Source organism: Nomascus leucogenys, chromosome 4 (assembly GCF_006542625.1).
Source record: "Nomascus leucogenys isolate Asia chromosome 4, Asia_NLE_v1, whole genome shotgun sequence".
In the NCBI taxonomy this organism is placed as follows: domain Eukaryota; kingdom Metazoa; phylum Chordata; class Mammalia; order Primates; family Hylobatidae; genus Nomascus; species Nomascus leucogenys.
Window position 1 is genome coordinate 87,372,516 of NC_044384.1, and position 21,642 is coordinate 87,394,157.

Here is a 21,642-nt window from a genome sequence, read left to right on the forward strand (position 1 = left end):
AACCCAGAAAGGACATAGAGAAGAGGGAAAGAGATGTAAGAACTTTCCACTTCTCTTTAGCACTGCCCTAAACATTGTAAACAAAAACACCCTTATTCTTATGTAATACTGTAGTTCAATATTTATTCACAGTAGGAAGAAAGGGGGAGATGGTGTATGGAGAGAAGGATTTGGAGGAAGAAAATGAGGCCGGGTGCGGTGGCTCACGCCTGTAATCCCAGCATTTCGGGAGGCCAAGGAGGGCAGATCACCTGAGGTCAGGAGTTTGAGACCAGCCTGGCTAACAGGGTGAAACCCTGTCTTTACCAAAAAAGTACAAAAACTAGCTGGGCATGGTGGTGGGCGTCTGTAATCCCAGCTACTCAGGAGAATCGCTTGAACATGGGAGGCAGAGGTTGCAGTGAGCCGAGATCACACCACTGCACTCCAGCCTGGGTGACAGAGCAAGACTCTGTCTCAAAAGAAAAGAAAGAGAACACCTAGGCACAAGCAAGAAAAGTGACAGGCTAAGGACAGCAGAGAATCCTAGAACAAGTGTATCAACTACTGGTGGTCTTCTTGTCATCACTAAGTCTCCAGGCACCTTCCTGATTGCTTCTGAAAGTGAGCATGGTAAAAAGGGAGGTTGGACAGACATGGCTGGGTTCTCTCCTGCACCACGCACTGGTTTAGCCACAGCTGGTGACAGTGGAGGGAAAACTGGTCCTACTTTTTCACATATCTCAACTTGGAACAATTTACTTGGGCTTCAGAAATAAAGACTCATTAATACGTTTGCCCAAAACACACTTACTCAGTGTCTACTATGTCCTGGCACTGTGCTAAGCGCCAGGGAACCAACAAAGAACAAGACACATAAGGCCCCTGCCCACAACGGGGCTTACATGAGAGAGAGGGAGGGATGGGGAGAGAGAGAGAAATGGACAGTAAGCAAGTACACGCAGCTATGGACTGGGCTCACTGACATGAGGGAAACAAGGGTGACTGGTGTGGTCGCGTGGGTATTTCTAAGGAGGCCACACTGAACTGACCTGAGATCTGAGGTGTGAAAAGCCACAGCAGCCCCACCGGAGCACAGGGCCATGAGGGAGGAACAAGTGTGATGCCTTCAAGGAACTGAGAGGCCTGTCTCACTGGAACAGGACAATCAAGGAAAAGGAAGAGAAGAGCATGAGATTGCCGGGTGGACTGGGGCTCACAGAAACGACTGGGCCAAAGATACCCATTCACAAGTCCTCAACATGTTGATGATGTTTACAGCTCACAAACTGGGTTCGATCCCCTGGTGACAGAAGAGGAGGAACCAGCACAGGCCTTAAAATGCCCTTTCTTACTGTGACTGTCGCCACAGTAAGAAAGCTTTCTACAGGGCACCCTCGCATACACCCCCAAAACAAACACTATCCACTGCAATACTCACTCTTACAACTGGGCAACACTTATTAATATTTTCCACTCTATTTCATTTTAAAAAGCAATCAACACGCTAACATTTCATGCCCCACTAGAGGTTCACAAGCCACAACTTGAAAAACGGATTTAAGTTCAGGCAGCAAAAAGAGGGGCCGGGCAGGAAGGCGAGGTGAGACAGGTGCCACTGCCAGGAAGGAGAGTGGTATTCCCTAACGGTGCTGCTAAGTGGCCATTAGATTTGGCAATATGGAACCTGTTGGTGACAAAAACAAGAACAGCTTCAGAGTGATGGGCGGACAGATGTCATATTGGAGCATGTGAAGAGTGAACAGAAACGGGAGAAAGAAGTGGTTGAGAATGGAACAAGGGGTCTAAACTGACTTTTCACTTTATCTATGAAGTTTCATTTATTTAAAACCCAGGAAGAAGAGTATTGATGTTATGAACTTCTTGAGAAGACATAACAGCATTTCTGTGGTATTTCAGCCAAAAATGCATAACCTCAATTGTGAGAAAACACTAGACAAGCTGAAATTGAGGAGACATTTCCAAAATAACGGATCAGTACTCTTCACAAATATAAAGATTACAAATGACAAAAGAATTGTTACAGGCTGAAAAAAACTAAAGAGAAATAGCCAAAGAAATGTGGAGATCTAGCTAAATCTCGAGACAGAACAAAGGAAAATATGCATAGGAAAACTTCTGAAATTCAATTCTGGTCATAGTTTAGTTATTATTGGTTTTTTTTTGGAGATATTATTTTTTTTGTTTAGAGATGGATAGCCCAGGCTGGAGTACAGTGGCGAAATCTCGGCTCACTGCAGCCTCCACCTCCCAGGTTCACGCAATTCTCCTGCCTCAGCCTCCCAAGTAGCTGGGACTATAGGCGTTCGCTACCAAGCCCAGCTTATTTTTGTATTTTTAGTAAAAACAGGGTTTCACCCTGTTGGCCAAGCTGGTCTCAAACTCGTGACCTCAAGTGATCAGCCCACCTCAGCCTCCCAAAGTGCTGGGATTACACACGTTTAGTTATTATTATTGCATCAACGTTAATGTCCTGGTTTTGACCATTGCACTGTGGTTATGTAAGATGTTCACATTAGGGAAGCTGGGTGAGGGGTGCATGGGAAATCTCTGTACTATTTTTTTTTCTTTTGAGTCGGAGTCTCACACTGTCGCCCAGGCTGGAGTGCAGTGGCACGATCTCGGCTCACTGCAAGCTCTGCCTCCTGGGTTCATGCCATTCTCCTGCCTCAGCCTCCCGAGTAGCTAGGACTACAGGCGCCCGCCACCACGCCCGGCTAATTTTTTTTGTATTTTTAGTAGAGACGGGGTTTCACCATGTTAGCCAGGATGGTCTCGATCTCCTGACCTCGTGATCCACCCACCTTGGCCTCCCAAAGTGCTAGGATTACGGCGTGAGCCACCACGCCCAGCCTCTCTGTACTATTCTTGAAATTTTTTCTGTAAGTCTAAAATTGGTATGAAATAAGAAGTTAAAAATAAATTCATATAAAATTCATATAAAAAAGACTGAAATCGGCCGGGCGATTTCATGATGAGTTTGAGGGGCATGTGAGACATCTGAGGAGAGACTGCTAGCCAATGGCATTAGTTCCAAGTCGAGGTCAGGGCTGGAGGAAGAATGTAGTGGCCCTTTGGCCTACAGATCAGGTGACCGAGGGAGAGAGGACAACATGAGAAGAGGGCCTATGGTCAAATCATGGGGCACCCTAGCATGTAGACAGCCAGATCTGTACTTTGTGTCTCTGTGTCATGGCTGCCTTCAGGAGAGGAAACATTTCAAAAGGGTGGGGGTCATGTCAAATGCTACTGAGAAGTCAAAATAAAATGAGAACTGAAAAGTACTTTGGATTTAGCATTATGGAAGTCCTGGTGATCCAACATTTTCAGCTACCAGGATGTCCAAAGGTCTCTGCACAAACGGCTTGGAATGGTTAACAACAGATTGTCAATCACTTCCCACCCAAGGACTTCCCAGTCACTGTCAATACAGAGAGCACAAGTTCTAGATCCTCTAGCAGGGCCCCCAGAGCAGGACACATGTAAAACAAGCCGCTTAAACATGTGGAAAAAATATCATCACTTTCATTCCTTTTTTATCTCAACTGTTTTAATGTCTATTTCTTGATTTTTTTTTTTTTTTTTTTTTTGCATTGAGGGGGGATGGTGGGCAGAGTCTCGCTCTGTCGCCCAGGCTGGAGTGCAGTGGCACAATCTCGGTTTACTGCAACCTCTGCCTCCCAGGTTCAAGCAATTCTCCTGCCTCAGCCTCCCAAGTAGCTGGAATTACAGGTGCCCACCACCATGCCCGGCTAATTTTTCTATTTTCAGTAGAGATGGGGTTTCACCTTGTTGGCCAAGCTGGTCTCGAACTCCTGACCTCACGATCCACCTGCCTCAGCCTCCCAAAATGCTGGGATTACAAGTGTGAGCCACCACATTCAGCCTATTTCTTGACCATTTTAATAATCAATATACAATTGGTAAAAATGAAGTGGCAATGTGTGTGTGTATCTACATCTTAGACCCCCGTATGCTGGGCATGTGTGCACATGCACCCTTCTCTGTGACCCTGCACATAATGGCAGAGATGCTCAAAAGGTGCTTACGCTGGGGCATGTAGACCAACACCCCAGACCCCTGCTTCTGAGGCTCCATCTGTCAGTGCTCTTGGCCTCAAGCCATCTGCACATGTGTGTTTCAGAGAGTGGGGTCACATTCTCTAAGTCTAGGAAGAAGCTTTTCCAACTTGGGTATCATGCATAGGAAAAAACATTGCTGCTAGCACAGGGAAAATGGGTGGCCACCAAAACCACTGGGCAGTGACCCGCTTCCTGATGGGAAGTGTGGGAACGACCAAAAAGGGGGTGAGAGAGGCATCACAGCAGCGGCAGCCAGGGCCTCCACATCAGGTACCACACATGAATGCTCCCCTGGCTGCCATCTGCCAGCATCCCAATGCTGTTTCAATTGCCATAAGGACACCAAACTTCCACAGTCTACACTCTCAGGAGGAATGAGGAAGACCCACTGCTCACTCAGTTTCTGCAAGGTGGCTTCTGATAGATATATCAAGAGCCCCTCCTCGTAGAAAGATAGATCAGGATTTTCCAAGAGTAGATAAGAGACACTGCCAAGCCCTGGAGTAGCGAAGGGTGGCTAACACTAGTTCACATCTCATACAGATGCAGAAAGACTGAATTACTTACTTGAAATTCATTTTCTTTCTGAGCTTGTTCGGATCCCTCTTTATTACAGGACCTCTATGAATGAGAAAAAGGAAACACTTCCGGTGAGATGGGGAACACTAAACAGACACTAACTTTGCAACCACCAGAACAGTCAGGGTTTACAAAACATCACAGGTCTTTAAGGAAGGTTTCTCAGCCCACCGATGTGACGGGCAGCATCTAATGCACCAGCAGCCTCCAGCACTAGTACCAACACCTTAGAAAGTGCTTCATTCTTTACGAGAAAAGGGATGTGCCGGTGAGACCCGATAGCTGCACGTCTCACAGCCGCCCCATGTACCTTTCACAATTTCATTGTTAGAGGAAAGTCAATAGAGTGCACTCTTCCAATCAGGACTTCTAAAGACAAGCGGTCAGGCTGAGTCTCTCACCAATTTAGCTACGTGGTTCTCTCAAGTCAACCTGCAAGAACAGGGAGTGTAAACATGCCTGTGGACAGCTGTGGTCAGCACAGAACTCGGACAGAGAAGAAAGCGCTGTGCAGGCAGGAAACCTGGCACAAAATCTGTGCAGACATGCCCTGCCGACTCGCCACTTTCCCAGAGTAACCCCTCTAGTTCAGCCGGTCACCAGCTCAAGCTGAACTGTTCCTCCACCATAAAGAGGACTATGTGTATTTAATAAAGTCTCTAAAATTATTTCATATATTAATATATTAAGAAATACTTATATCACTTTCCTCAATGAAATTGCAAATTTATGGTAACCAGGATTCTGGCAATAACAACACACTAGATCACTAACTACCATAAACAACCCTTGGGCTACATTCTTTCTTCATGGTACAGATCATATATTTTAAGAGCAACCCCCCCACCCCAAATGCTTTAAAATCCTTCGTACTATCTTTAATAAGGGAATGGGGAAAAGTAAAGTCAGAAACTTGTGTCATGTCAAACTTTTATACTCAAATACTGCCTCTAAAAATGTTACTTGTTAAATTAAACTAAGTCTGCTTAAGCCAGACACAAAACGAATCCCATAAAGGAAACCTCTTTAAAAAAATTTAAGGTAACAGATTCTTGAACACCCCATGAAAAACATACCTTTCCATTCCACAGCTTTATCAAAAATACCTGTACCAAGGGTGGAAAGTGTGGACAGGAAAAAAAATGCCACGTTAAGCAACACCAGCTACTCTAGCACCAATCAAAAACCTAGTGATTTAAAGCAACCACTCATCCATCACACACTGAAATAACATTCCAGACGTTTTAATGCATGTTTTGTATAAACAGTACATGTTCTATCTTAATATAAAAGTAAACAAAATAAGTATCCATGTTCATAAATCTATTTGCAAAAGGCTCTTAACGTTTGCACTGATACATATTCAATACTATATTTAGCATACGGTTAAGTACATTTGGTACAAAGTACAGAAAGTACAAATGGGGATTTACGATATTTTCATTTGTGTAATCTGCAGTTCTCTGATGAAAAGATGTTACAGGTTAAATCCCGTTACAATGAAAGCTATAAAAGTCAAAATACTACAAAAATGCTTTCAGATCTTTGCAGATGGTTTGATGTGCGATGTGGTAGGCGCTGGAAAGCTTCCCTTCATCCTAATTCCAAACACTCTCATGGCTGCATCGTTCTTTAGACTCTGCTTTGCGGGTCGCCTCTTCCAAGCAGTCTGTAAATTCCTAATGAATAGGGACTGCGTCTTTTATTGATGTTAGTCTTCTCCCAGAGCACCAAGCAAATCTTGATGCCCACTACACTTTTTAGGCTGCATGAATAAATGAACACTCCGGAGTGGTATAGCACAAGGCAAGTGAGCCTAAGGAGCTGCCTGGTGCCACGCAGCCAACCAGTGATAGCAAATTCCCATCCGGGGTCTTGGTAACAAGGAAGCTGGCTGTGGGGTTAATTAGAAATGCCCCTTCAAAAGTCGTTGTGCTTTTTTCTCCAAAGAGACTTAAGAATAAAAAAGTTCTATAATCTGATATATTACATATTAATACTTTGCAGTATAAGCTTTAAGACAAATAAGAAAGTTAGATTCTCTTCTGAAATTGTTGTAACGGGATTTGACCTGTACACAATTCTAAATGACTATGGTTATTCCTATGCTGTTGTTACTCTAACTGTATCTTCTTAGGGAGATACAGTTAATGGGTTATTTAGCCATCAGAAGTCCCTTTCCCTTATCTAATGGCGCTCTCAAAAGCAAGTTACTTCATCCAAAGTTAAAAATTGGCTGAGGCCCCAAAGTCTTTCCTTTTTTTAAACATATTGGCACTATAAGTGGTAGTAAATTCCATGATAATCTCCCCTGCCCACTCCCTCACTCCACCCCCAGACGAATTCATCACTTATACCATAAGAGCACCATTATGAAGGCAAGATGGACTTCTGCAATATCCAGCCCTCTGTTCTGTTTCCTCAGTACAGAATGTTCAGGTTCCCTAAGTCCTGTAAATAAGAAGTGTAAGACCAGGAAATCTCAAACCAAGTGGATATTCATGGAAAGGTAAGACAATAACTTTTTCGTCCAGAAGACAGGAAGTTAAATACATTTTGCGGCCGGGCGCGGTGGCCCACGTCTGTAATCCCAGCACTTTGAGAGGCTGAGGCAGGTGGATCATCTCAGGTCAGGAGCTTGAGATCAGTCTGGCCAACATGGTGAAACCCCAACTCTACTAAAAATACAAAAAAATTAGCCGGGCATAGTGGCGCGTGCCTGTAATCCCAGCTACTCAGGAGGCTGAGGCAGGAGAATCGCTTGAACCCAGGAGGAAGAGGTTGTAGTGAGCCAAGATCACGCCACCGCACTCCAGCCTGGGTGACAAGAGCAAAACTCTGACTCAAAAAAAAAAAAAAAAAAAAAAAAAAAAATATATATATATAGGAATCCGTGGGATTTTACCTCAGTGACATAAATTCATTTGAAGTAGATATTAAAATACATTGTATAAATATTTAGTATGACATCAAACTTTAACAAGTTAACAAAAATTATCCTCTATAAGTTATAAAACAAAACTAAGCTTTTTACATTTATTAGAAATTTGAACACTGGTTATTTAATATTAAGTAATTATTAATTTTTTTAATGTGAACATTACTGTGGTCATTTTTAAAAAATCATCTTATATAGATACAGACTGAAATATTTACAGAATAATATAACATCTGGAATTTGCTTCAAAATAACCCTGGCGGAGTAAATGAGGGAAAAGATGGAAGAAGACTGGCTGTGAGGGGAAGATGATGAATGGACACTGGGGTTCATTATACTCTTCTACTTTAGGGTATATCTGAAATTCCCCATAATAAAAACTTTTAAAAAACAAACATTGAAATTTCAAGACCTAAGAAATCAGAATGTCTCAATTATGCCTAAGACACCCAACTCCATAAATACACTGAAAACCACTGAATTCTACACTTAAAAGGCACACAATAATGAAAAATATATTGCCACTGGCTTCCTCCCACCTTCTTTCTTTCCTTCTTATTTTGGGCTTAGTTTTCAAAAGAATCTTAAGTTAGAGTCATATATTCATTAGCCTGTGATGTAGGAAATAAATGAGGCTACAGTGACAGCATTAATAAAGGAGGCGTAATTACTATTTTAAAGTTAGCTTTTAAGAGGTGAAACTTTAAAAAAAATTTGGAGACTGGGTCTCGCTCTGTCAGGTTGGAGTGCAGTGGCAGGAATAGGGCTCACTGCAGCCTCAACCTCCCCAGGTCAAGTAATCCTCCTGTATTAGCCTCCCAAGTAGCAGGACCATAGGCATGTGCCATCATACCCGGCCTTTTTTTTTTTCTTGTAGAGACGAGATCTCACTATGTTACCCAGGCTGCTCTTGAATTCCTGAGCTCAAGTGACCCTCCTGCTGCAGTCTCCCAAAGGGCTGAGATTACAGGCATGAGCCACCATGACCAGCCTGAAAAGATTTTTTGATTGGCCAAGAACTTATAAATTTAAAAACTAAATTCCTGAAAGTCTGAATTAGCTAGGGAGTAAAATGAGAAAATAGAGTACTTTTATTTTTACTTTATTTCTATCCTTTAAAAAGTGCTTAAAAGCATGTATTATTTTTATAATAAATACATTTGATGCAAGGTTTCAAATGTTACTTTTCTAACAAAATTGCATTTTAAGGCTTTGGGGGTTTTGTGTGTTTTTTTGTGTTTTGTTTTTGAGACAGCGTCTCACTCTGTCACCCAGGCTAGAGTGCAGTGGTGCAGTCTCAGCTCACTGCAACCTCCACCTCGTGGGTTCAAGCGATTCTCCCACCTCAGCCTCCGGAGTAGTTGGGATTACAGGTGTGTGCCACCACGCCCGGCTATCTAGGCTTTGTATTTTAAATGAGACTATGAAAAGCAGTAAATGTTCATATTACAGAGCACAGGTTTTCAAAATGTTCTACTTCATGCTTTAAAAATAAAATGGGCCAGGCACAGTGGCTCACGCCTGTAATCCCAACACACTGGGAGGCCGAGGTGGGCGGATCACGAGATCAAGAGATCGAGACCATCCTTGTCAACATGGTGAAACCCCCTCTCTACTAAAAATACAAAAATTAGCTGGGTGTGGTGATGCACGCCTGTAGTCTCAGCTACTCGGGAAGCTGAGGCAGGAGAATCACTCGAACCCAGGAGGCCGAGGATGCAGTGAGCCAAGATCGCGCCACTGCACTCCAGCCTGGCGACAGCAAGACTCTGTCTCATAAGATAAAATAAAAATACAATAAAAAAAAATCAATAAGTAGTAAGACAACTCCAGGACCAAGGGGAAGAGACATCCCTTTATTGTATTTTGTGTTGTATGATTTTAGGATTCAAAAACCTACTTTAAGTTACCTAATGTTCCACAATATAGCAGGTGTATTTCTTTTAACCTATTTAAGCCATCAGACAGAATAAACTTATTTGGCCAGTACTTAATGGAAGACTTCTCTAATACTGAGGGAAGTAGGTTTAAGACTAAACGAATAAAGCCCCATTTGGGAGATGAAACAAAGCAGCACCTCAGTTTTCCCTAGAGTCTGTGTATAGTAAGAATGGGTGAAAGCGGCATAAAGAAAGTGTTGTTAAGTCACATATAGTTATCATTTAAATGTCATTTGGCTGGGCGCAGTGGCTCACGCCTGTAATCCCAGCACTTTGGGAGGCCGAGACGGGCGGATCACAAGGTCAGGGGATCAAGCCCATCCTGGCTAACACAGTGAAACCCCGTCTCTACTAAAAGTAAAAAAATTAGCCGGGCGTGGTGGCGGGCGCCTGTAGTCCCAGCTACTCGGGAGGCTGAGGCAGGAGAATGGCGTGAACCCAGGAGGCAGAGCTTGCCGTGAGCTGAGATCCCGCCACTGCACTCCAGCCTGGGCGACAGAGCGAGACTCCGTCTCAAAAAAAAAAAAAAAAAAAAAAGAAAAGAAAAGTCATTTAAAACATCTTTAACATCTGAAACACTTATCTTCAAAGTATCTTTAAAGGTCCACTACTACATGAGCTACTGTGAGACAGATTTTAAAAAGTGATGAATCAGCTACAAAGAATAGCATGTCATCAATAGCAAAATAAATTGGAAATGCTATTTAAGAAACCAAATCATTATCAATTATGGATAATATAATATGAACCAGGCACAGTGGCTCACGTCTGTAACCTTAGCACTTTGGGAGGCCGAGGGGGGCAGATCATTTGAGGTCAGGAGTTCAAAACCATCCTGGCCAACATGGTGAAACCCAGTCTCTACTAAAAATACAAAAAAAATTAGCTGGGCCTGGTGGCAGGTGCCTGTAATCTCAGCTACTTGGAAGGCTGACGTGGGAGAATGGCTTGAACCTGGGAGGCGGAGATTGTAGTGAGCCAAGATCGCACCACTGCACTCCAGCCTGGGCAACAGAGTGAGACTTCATCTCACACACACACACAAAAATCATAATATAGAATAGAAATAGGTACTATGTTAAATATAATGGTGGCTGCTGAACTAAAATGATATATAAATAAGAGTACAGGTTTTTTATAGAAAAAATTGTGCCATCCATTTTTTAATAGAAAAAAAGAAAAATACATACAAAAAAAGAAAATTAAGAAACATGGATGACATTCTCTTCTTCCTACCACCCCTTTCTCACCAAAAAATAACTAAATGGATCGTTCAGCTTACTGTCTCTTTTAAAGGCTTTACATAGGCCGGGCGCGGTGGCTCACGCTTGTAATCCCAGCACTTTGGGAGGCCGAGGTGGGCGGATCACGAGGTCAGGAGATCGAGACCATGGTGAAACCCCATCTCTACTAAAAATACAAAAAATTAGCCGGGCATGATGGCAGGCGCCTGTAGTCCCAGCTACTCGGAGAGGCTGAGGCAGGAGAATGGCGTGAACCCGGGAGGCGGAGCTTGCAGTGAGCCGAGATTGCGCCACTGCACTCCAGCCTGGGTGACAGAGCGAGACTCCGTCTCAAAAAAAAAAAAAAAAAAAAGGCTTTACATAAAACAGTAAATTGATTGTGACCTTTTAAAAATGCTTTGAGACCTATAAATAAATAAGAATAATCCTGTCTGGGTGCAGTGGCTCACGCCTGTAATCCTGGCATGTTGGGAGGCCAAGGTGGGCGGATCACCTGAGGTTGGGAATTTGAGACCAGCCTGACCAACATGGTGAAACACTGTCTCTACTTAAAACACAAAAATTACTTGGGTGTAGTGGCGCATGCCTGTAATCCCAGCTACTCAGGGGACTGAGGCACAAAAATCGCTTGAACCTGAGAGGCAGAGGTTGCAGCGAGCTAAGATCACGCCATTGCACTCCAGCTTGGGCAACAGTGGGAGGCTGTCTCAAAAAAAAAAAAAAAATTCCTACTGTTAGCTAGACTCAGTTTCCTCAGTTTCTAGGATATCTAAATCTTGGTCTCAGAAAATAATCCATCTTTCTACTAATCTGGTATTATCTTCCTGAGCTGAGTACTGAAACAACTCCCAGGCCATTGTATTCACCCTGAGAACAGGAGGATATGGTGCATCATTCGGATTCAATTCAGTAGCTGTGATGCCCATTTGGTCTTGGAGTGGCATGAAATTCTTTACTGTGTAGCCTGTGGCTTCGGAGACCCTTAATACCCACCCTGGTTATCTCACCACACTCAACCTTCTAGGAGAGAAATCATTTTTAATACGGGGGTGGCATCTGTTATAATCCCTGGCCTGCCGAGTCCCTGTTGATGATGCAGCTATGTTCCATCCCAGGAGAGGTGGGGCAGGAAAAAGCATGAGAACCACGACTCTATAGAATGTGTTCAATTCTATAGAATTGAAAGAGTTATGCGACTCTTTCAATGAACATTTTGCAGTATATTTTCTTGGCAATATGTTTTCTTCTCAGAGTTATCATGGACCCTAACCTTACTTCTTCCTGATTTCTATGAAAAAAAAATGAAATCATCCTGTATTTATTTCTTTTATGGTTTCTTACAGCACTTTCTCGAACTCCCGACCTCAGGTGATCCACTCGCCTCAGCCTCCCAAAGTGCTGGGATTACAGGTATGAGCCACTACACCCGGCCACTAATAGCACTTTCTGAAAACATTTTACAGAACACATTAAAAATGTGAGATCTCAATGCAATGATTTAAAGTATAGCTTATGTGATTATTTAATGAGCACATATGAAGTAGAGAATTTAAACAGATAAGTGATTTCTAACATTGTATGGTAGTCTTTAGAGTGTCTTCAATTATCCCAAGGATCAGCCTAAAACAACTTGATCTTCTTGGACATTAATAATTTCAAAATTGGATGACTTGATGAATATCCCTAGGAAACTACAACTTCTACAACACTTTAGGCAACGTAAGCCAGTAGAAAGACAGGTGAGTGGGAGCCCAGGTTTTAAAAAGGCCCATTTCAGGACCTTCTTAAAATCTACGTCTGATCTAGGGCAACCTGCTGACCCAACACTCCTCAGACTTCCAAGACTAAATAAAATACCTTCCCTCTAAGTATCCCAAGGGTTGACTTGCAAGCAACACTTTTACAGGAAGTGTGCCTTCACTACATCAAATCAGCACTGCAGAGCTCCCTAAGGTCTCAGGTACCCAGCTAAGACATATGAAAGTATACTGACTGGTAAGGACAAAGAAGAAGGTTTGTTTCTAATTCTGACCAAAATATCAAAATATATATGGTGTTTCCTTAATGCTGGAAGTGATATGAAGGAAGAACTTGATTACTTCAATTAAGTTATCAAGTTGAGGCCCATAAATTTCTAAAATTCCTAAATGTTTGTCATTTTCTACTGAGGAAACAGAAGAAAGGAATCTGATTTGCTTTGGACAAAAAAAAAAAGTGATATATTTATTACACAACATTCTGAAATCTTAATCACTGTGCCTCTTTAAGCACAGCACAAACTGTAGCTGGTGCTACTTAACAAGCATTACAACTTTCTTTTTTAAAAGCAATTCTTGAATCCAAGAACTAAAAGAAAGAAATTAAAGCTGTAGAGAATGCTCCAACTTCAGAGGTCTCATACTATACCGTGAATCGTGTCTGTCACCTGGAAACCAGAGTGCTCCAGGCACGATCGCATGGACAAGCCTGCAGCAGAGAACACATGCACATACAGCTAAAGTGGTACATTACCCCCAACGCCCTTCACTCCACCCAACATAAAGACATTCCTTCCCAAAGAGGGGTGGGCTGCGGTCAAACCATCGTTCCATGGACCAGAAATCTGCATTGGCTTCATGCTATAAATCCCAAACATTTAATACCAGCAAGACAAAGACACTTTGAATATGTAAAAATTAGACATAGTAGTCTGTGGTTTATTTGGTTATCAAAAGAAGGCACCAAAGCAGGTATGGAAGGACCATTGGTAGTAATTTGGCAACTATCTTGGGAGAGTATCAGCTAAAGAAATATTACGTTAGACCAAATGGGAATGCACAACACTAGAAAAATGTTTCACTTCTGAGAAGGAAGTTTTGACTGCCTTAGGAACAGAGAATTAAACCATACTCAAAAGTATAAGGGAATTTTTTTAAAGCAGAGTGAACAGAACAACTTAAATTCCTAATTATCCTAACACAATGAGGAAAACAGTGACAATTCACAGAATTCAGTTACCAGGGACATGACTCCTTCAAGGAGTACCAGCAATGCTGGTCTTTGCATGGTGTGACCTTAGTAACATAAAGAAATAGTTTTTAGCAGCTGATTTTGCAGTAGCTGGTAGTTTAATATTAACTATTTATGAGTTATTCCGTATTTTATTGTGGCTTAATTTTTAATTAAACTGGGGCGAAGAGAAAATAGGGAGGAAGACATTTGTTTTCTAGATTCAAAAAGGACAGTGTCTCAAATTTGACTCTTTTGAGTTGCTAATACATATCTGCGTTGTGCCTTGATGCCTTTATTATGGTTAGTACTCAAACAAGCACTAATATTAGCCTTCTATTACTCAAAAAACAAACAAAAACAATTTTCCAGACAACATTCAAGAGAGATCTTTGATGTGTATTATAAACATTCATGCCTGTGAGACCGCTCATAACGGTGAGGCCAAATCTCTCCATTCATGCACAGAAGGAAGTGGCTTAACACAGAGTCACTGTTCTGACAGAGGAAGGGACAAAGCAATCCTCTGAGACTTCCGCCAACTGGCACAGGTTACATTGAATGAACAATACGTACTGACATTTGTGTCTTCCACAATTCATGATAAATAAGCAAACTGGTTATTTGTAATCAGCCAAACTTGCTTCTCTGAAAAGGCTGCTACTGGACGTTGCAGAGCTCATGTTCCTTCCCAGTATCAGAAAGGAAAAAAATCAAGTTACATTTATAGCTAATTTTATACATTTACGCTCTCTTCTAGCAATTCTATCTCTTTCCACAATGCAAAGGCTGAACTATTACTTCTCAAAACTTCTATTAAATTATCCTCCTGTAGTTCAGGGTGGTTTTACAGTTGAGTTTGGTCTTCATAATCTATGTAGCTAATGAAAATAACCTCACTTCCATTAAAATTAGTCCATGTAAAACAGACACTAAATTATACTCACACACATTATTTTAAGATCAGACCAATATTTTTATGTTTAATAATTTCCTGCAAATATTGTATAGGTGTGTGTGTCCTATCTTGTTCATATTTTCAAAAGGACCCATTCTTGACCTTGCCAAACACAGGAATTTTCATAAGCACCCTAAAACTAACACAAATCCTAAACAAAAACTCCAGGATACAGTCAGGAAGTTTGTTTCTGTCTCAATTTAGATAGAAATAGGGGCTAGAAGAGACAGATGTTTGTGGGACAGAAGCTGTGGGGCTGAACCCAATCAGAAAGTTTTACCTTGGCTTTCTGGCACTTAACCCTTAGAGAACTGTACCAAAGAGCAGTCATTTCAGTGTCACTATGGAAATAAAGGAAATCAGACATCTTATAATGCCAAGATGAAGAAAAATGAGAAAGTTGAGAATCATCTAGTTATTTTAAACCAAGTCACCTGTAAATCATTTGCTGATCAAAGAACGTGTAAAATGTTACCACCTCTGATTCTCACAGAGGTAAAATGTTCAAAAGCTAAAAACAAGGAAGGGAAATGGAAAGAAGGGACATACTAAACTAAATCTGTCATATAATTAAGCAAAAATGCAAAATACTCTGAGAAAATACATAGGCCTATTATTTGTGCAGTAGTCTTCAATTAACATTTTTCAAAGAAGGAGTGAATTCTAGCCCACCTTAAAGGATGCTATAGCTGCATTTATAAAGCTGGCTTGGGACATACCAGTTATATTTGTATAAGTACACATACATGTATAGGCTATGTGTATGCTTTCCTATAAGGTAGAGCAAAAAGAAGGAAAGCAGAAGATTTGAGTCATATTATATTTCTCTCTTTAACCCATAATTTTATGAAAGTAATGTGATTTATTATTTGGGGCTCTGTATTTGCTCAGCCACATCTCTCAATTAATGCAAATCTTGACAGTTTATTATCAATCCTGACAATTTATCATAAATTCTGGCTTTTTTCGTTGTGATAGGAACAAAACCCTCATTGTAGACCATAAATATCTCCTTCCATTATAGGCCAGATTCATTCTAAAGAGTTGGCTATACATCAGCAATTTCATCACACCTAGATCACAGCAAAAATAAATAATAGACACTTTAAAGCTGATTTGAAAATATTTGGAAAGGAATTTAAAATCCCCGGCACAGTGTGTGGCAGCTCAGCTTCTAAAGCACACAGCAGCTGTTGCCTGGCTCGCATCTTAGAAGCTTCTAAGCCTGCTCTCTACTTCGCTTCTTTTGTACCATAGCCATCTTTTGGAGTTCTTGATTTTGGTTCCCCTCCTCATGTTGTCACAGTACTCCCAATGACCAACAGTCTCAATGGCCATTAATATCTGAAACTCTTAACTGGCAACAAGTATGACTGCTAAACTCCGCAGAGCTAGGAAACCAAATATACTTAGAACTCTGAGACCCTAGGCTTCATGGTTTACTAAGTTTAAACTACAACCAAAAAAGTGTGCTTGAACTAAAGACTTGACCAACTGAATAATTATATTGAAAATATAGATTCCCACCTAAGAAGCAAAGAAATAGTTTTTTTCTAACAAAAATCAGTTTGTTGTCTATGTCAACTGTCAGATTGTCAGAGGTATGCTTATTATCCATGTAGAAAACTACTAATTTCCCATCCAGTTTTTTTTTTTTTTTTTTTTGAGACGGGGTCTCTCTCTGTCCCCCAGGCTACAGTGCAGTGGCATGATCTTGGCTCACTGCAATCTCCACCTCCTGGGCTTAAGAGATCTTCCCACCTCAGCCTCCAAAGTTGCTGGGACCACAGGCACATGCCACCATGCCCAGCTATTTTTTTATAGAGACAGGGTTTTGCCATGTTGCCCGGGCTGGTTTCAAACTCCTGGACTCAAGCAATCCACCTGCCTTGGCCTCCCAAAGTGTTGGGATTACAGGAGTGAGCCACCATGCCCAGCCCTAATTTCCCTTTCTATTCAAGGTGCTTTCAAGTATGGTTTCCACCTTACATCAGTAGATATAGCTTCAGGAATGGAAACTCATTTAACATTTGCCTAATAAAAATATAACTGAGAAGCTAAATGTAGGGTACCTCCCCCCAAATTGGAATTATATGTAAAACATACTCCATTCTATTAGTTTGGTAAGAGTTAATTACATTTTAACTGGCTTAAATTATTCTTTTTATTTTTCTTAGTTACTTAAGTCTTTTTTCTTTTTTTTTTTTTTTTTTGAGACGGAGTCTCGCCCTTTCACCCAGGCTGGAGTGCAGTGGCACGATCTCGGCTAACTGCAGGCTCCACTCCCCGGGGTTCACGCCATTCTCCTGCCTCAGCCTCCCGCGTAGCTGGGACTACAGGCGCCCGCCACCTCGCCCGGCTTTAAGTCTTTTTTCTTAGAAACAAATTGGGACATAGAATTCTGTTCAAACAAATTTTATTTCCAGACATTTCTACTGTATTCAACTACTGTCAGGTACTACTTCCAGACTGCTAAAATTTCAAAATGGAGAAAAGACTAACAATTGACAATGAATCTTTATTAGAGGCAGGCTAATTGCCAAGTAGTAGGCTATGCTGCAGCTGGCTTTTACTAAGTGACTCATATAATAAACCAGAACATTCTAGAGCTGGGCTGTCCAATACAGTAGCCACGAGCTACATGTGACTATTTTAATTTAAATTAATTAAAATTAAAAACAATTTAAAACTCAATTCAACAGCCACACTTGCCACATTCCACATATTCGTTAGTGACATGTGGCTGATGACAAGTGTATCAGACAGCACAGATGCAGAACCCTCCATTACTCCCATCACTATAGCACTGTTCTAGAGCACAGGATTAAACTCCCAGATTAGTCTAGCCCACAGAGGAGCACCTTGTAACACATTTAAAATGCTTCTTATGTAAGTTAGAAATGAAAGCCTCACAAATCAGATTTAAACAATAGTTTTAAATCACATGTAATTTCAGCATCTACTTATTATTCTAAAAGTGTTGTATAAATGCAAAATACACAAAACAGCAGAAATGGGACTTAATTGTTGCAGAACGTAAACAGTCCTCAAAGAAAAAATGACTATCAAGACCTACCAGGCTAAGCGCAGTGGCTCATGCCTGTAATCCCAGCATTTTGAGAGGACTAGACGGGCGCATCACTTAAGGCCAGGAGTTTGAGACCATCCTGGGAAACATGGTGAAACCCTGCCTCTACAAAAAAATACAAAAATTAGCTGGGCGTGGTGGCTCACTCCTGTAGTCCCAGCTACTCAGGAGGCTGAGGTGGAAGGATCACCTGAGCCCAGGAGGTCGAGGCTGCAGTGAGCCATGGTTGTGCCACTACACTACAGCCTGGGTGGCAAAGTGAGACCCTGTCTCAAAAAATAAAGGCACATCAGTAAAAGTGCCAAAATAACAATGAAAGATTTCAAAAACTATACTTTGAAACTGCAACTTGATTAAACTTAAAACCCAAGCTGCATGGTGAACACAGAATCTTTTCTGTTGTGTATTAACAGCAAGGGGTCTGTGTTTTCAGTTAGCATCAACTGTTGTCCTAGCTGAATGCCAGCTATCTGCACCTAATGACAAAATGACCTCAGATATCCTCAGCAAGCGCACACGTGTGTGGAAGAGCTATGTACCTTCAAACATACTAACTTGTTCCCAGCATTTTTAGATCTTAACCATTTCCACAGCTTGACAGAGTCAAGGAAAAGCTATCCAATAAAAGGTTTCTTCACATTATGACAAGTTTTTAATGAATTAACATCTAGACTGCCAATTTGAACTTTAATATTTCTAAACATATAATCAAATATCATATGGATATGATCTGCTTTTTAGATTGAGCTGAAATAGGCTGGTCTTTTAAAAAATTTAGTTTGAAAACTACTCTGCTCCATTTCATTAAGATAAAAATGGGCCCTTCCAAAGAAGATTAAAATGGCTATCAGGGCCAGGCGCGGTGGCTCATGCCTGTAATCCCAGCACTTTGTGAGGCCAAGGCAGGCGGGTCACAAAGTCAGGAGATTGCGACCACCCTGGCTAACATGGTGAAACCTCATCTCTACTAAAAATACAAAAATTAGCCAGGCGTGGTGGCACATGCCTGTAGTCCCAGCTACTTGCAAGGCTGAGACAGAATGGCGTGAACCCAGGAGGCGGAGCTTGCAGTGAGCCAAGATTGCACCACTGCACTCCAGCCTGGGCAACAGAGCAAGACTCCATAAAAAAAAAAAAAAAAAAAAAAAAAAAAAACAGCCAAAACAGCCGGGCACGGTGGCTCACACACCTGTAATCCCAACACTTTGGGAGGCCGAGGTGGATGGATCACGAGGTCAGGAGATCGAGACCATCCTGGCTAACATGGTGAAACCCCATCTCTACTAAAAATACAAAAAGTGAGCCGGGCGTGGTGGCAGGCGCCTGTAGTCCCAGCTACTCGGGAGGCTGAGGCAGGAGAATGGCGTGAACCCAGGAGGCAGAGTTTGTAGTAAGCCTCTGGGCGACAGAGCAAGACTCTGTCGCAAAAAAAAAAAAAAAAAAAGGGTATCAAAATCCTACCACAGGCCAGGCGTGGTGGCTCACACCTGTAATCCCAGCACTGTGAGAGGCTGAGGCGGGCAGATTACCTGAGGTCACGAGTTTGAGACCAGCCTGGCCAATATGGTGAAACCCTGTCTCTACTAAAAATATAAAAATTAGCCAGGCGTAGTGGTGCACCTATAATCCCAGCTACTCAGGAAGCTGAGGCAGGAGAATTGAACCCCGAGGTTCAAGGAAAGCTTGAACCCGGGAGGCGGAGGCTGCAGTGAGTCGAGATTGTGCCACTGCATTCCAGCCTAAGCTACATAGCCAGACTCCATCTCAGGAAAAAAAAAAAAATCCTACCACAGAAATACATCAACTTGGCCAGGCGCGGTGGCTCATGCCTGTAATCCCAGCACTTTGGGAGGCCATGGTGGGTGGATCACTTGAGGTCAGGAGTTCAAGACCAGCCTGACCAACATGGTGAAACCCAATCTCTACTAAAAAAATACAAAATTAGCCAGGCATGGTGGCATACATAACGTCAGCTACTTGGGAGGCTTAGGCAGGAGAATCACTTGAACCCGGGAGGCAGAGGTTGCAGTGAGCTGAGACCGCGCCATTGCACTCCAGCCTGGGCAACAAGAGTGAAACTCCATCCCAAAAAAAAAAAAAAAATACATCAACCTAATATTTCTACTGTGCTCAATGAAATAGTAAATTCATGACATTAATAATAATAATAATAAACCCAGACAAGTTGGGATATCCTATAACTGGATAACTCAATAGGTACTTTAATTAAGAATTAGATTATTTAAGTAATATAAAACTTTAGAAAGATTACGACTGTAACAAACAACTCAAAGTTTTAAAGAAATCTCAGAGAAACAGTTATTAAATTCAGCTTCGTTGAGATCATACTTTGTTAACTGGGACTAACCTCTAAAATCTTTTGGATTATGTTATAAAAACAATACCTTCTCCACATTAGAACTTTAAATCTAAATCTGAGCTGAAAATTTTAATCAATATGTAGAACCAAGAATCATCAAGCACTATTAAAGATTTAACCAACATTCTACCTTCTCTGGATGTAAAACTGGGAATACTTGCACTAGTTTACTAATAAATACTAACTAAAAAAAACACGAATTAACTTAGAATGCAAACCAAGTTGTGCAGCCCAATTAAAGTAAAAGTAAAAGCAATATACTCAAATATCTTGAGTAACACCATTAAAGTATTTAAAATCTCTTTCCAAGGTATCTCAGGAAAGATGATTTAAAATGTTAACAGGATCCCCCCCTCCCAAAGTAGCCTACCAACTCACCATCTGCAAAATCGCTCCATACAGCCGCAGGAGCACTTTCCGAGGCTCATCGCCAAGGGTGGCTGTGGTGTCAGGTAGGGAGCACTGGAACAGCATGTTGCTAAGGCCGCCTCTGTCAGAAATAAGAGGACAGTATCTTTATTGCAGGTGAACTAAATCACTCTTCTTGGATAAATATGGATGAAAAGTCAGGGTTACACAGAACTGTTCTCATCTCGATTTATTCTCTCAATTTAACTCCATGAGTCACATTAAAAACAGACAAATTCCCTTTCTGTTTTTCTGCAGTAGAGGTGGGGAGGCGTTTTTGAAATTGCCTGTGTGAGCTGGGCGCGGTGGCTCACGCCTGTAATCCCAGCACTTTGGGAGGCTGAGGCGGGTGGATCACGAGGTCAAGAAATCTAGACCATCCTGGCTAACACGGTGAAACCCCGTCTCTACTAAAAAAGAACAAAAAATTAGCCCAGCGTGGTGGCAGGCGCCTGTAGTCCCAGCTACTCAGGAGGCTGAGGCAGGAGAATGGCATGAACTTGGGAGGCGAAGCTTGCAGTGAGCCGAGACTGCGACACTGCACTCCAGCCTGGGCGACAGAGCAAGACTCCGTCTCAAAAAAAAAAAAAAAAAAATCTTGAGGCGATATTTAAACCTTCTTCTCTAGGGCTTTCCATTTGATATGTATTAATAGTTCCAAGATCTTCTATGCTAGTGTTACTAAAAATCTGTCAACTGATTTTGACTAGGAGGTTGTTCAAAAAACTTCCAACATTAACTGGTTACCAGGGCCTTCAGATGAAACAGGAGACCTCAATACTCTAATCACACACCAAGTAAGTAGCTAAGCAAGGAATCAAATCCAGGCATATGGCTCCAGAGTCCCTGCTTGTAACTAACCATGAAGAGTTGTCAAAGAGATAGGAGGCAAAGCTGGAGAGCACCCACGTGCCACATTAAAGATGTCATACGAGGTCGGGCGAGGTGGCTCACGCCTGTAATCCCAGCACTTTGGGGAGGCCAAGGTGGGTGGATCACCTGAGGTCGAGAGTTCAACACCAGCCTGGCCAACATGG

At 41.9% G+C, this 21,642-nt stretch overlaps 1 protein-coding gene across 3 annotated transcripts in view; it reads right to left on the minus strand.

Moving 5' to 3' along the window:
* CHKA (choline kinase alpha) overlaps window positions 1-21,642 on the minus strand; it is a 71,590-nt gene that overhangs the window by 23,649 nt on the left and 26,299 nt on the right. For all 3 annotated transcript variants that reach the window (XR_004029701.1, XR_004029702.1, XM_003274028.4), the window contains exons 2-3: window positions 20,576-20,687; window positions 4,650-4,703 (exon numbers count right to left, since the gene is read on the minus strand). Coding sequence is in view for 1 of the 3 variants with exons in the window: in XM_003274028.4 (XP_003274076.3) it covers window positions 4,650-4,703; window positions 20,576-20,687 (166 nt within the window). In the remaining 2 variants the exon portion in view is untranslated. The remainder of the gene's footprint in view (window positions 1-4,649; window positions 4,704-20,575; window positions 20,688-21,642) is intronic.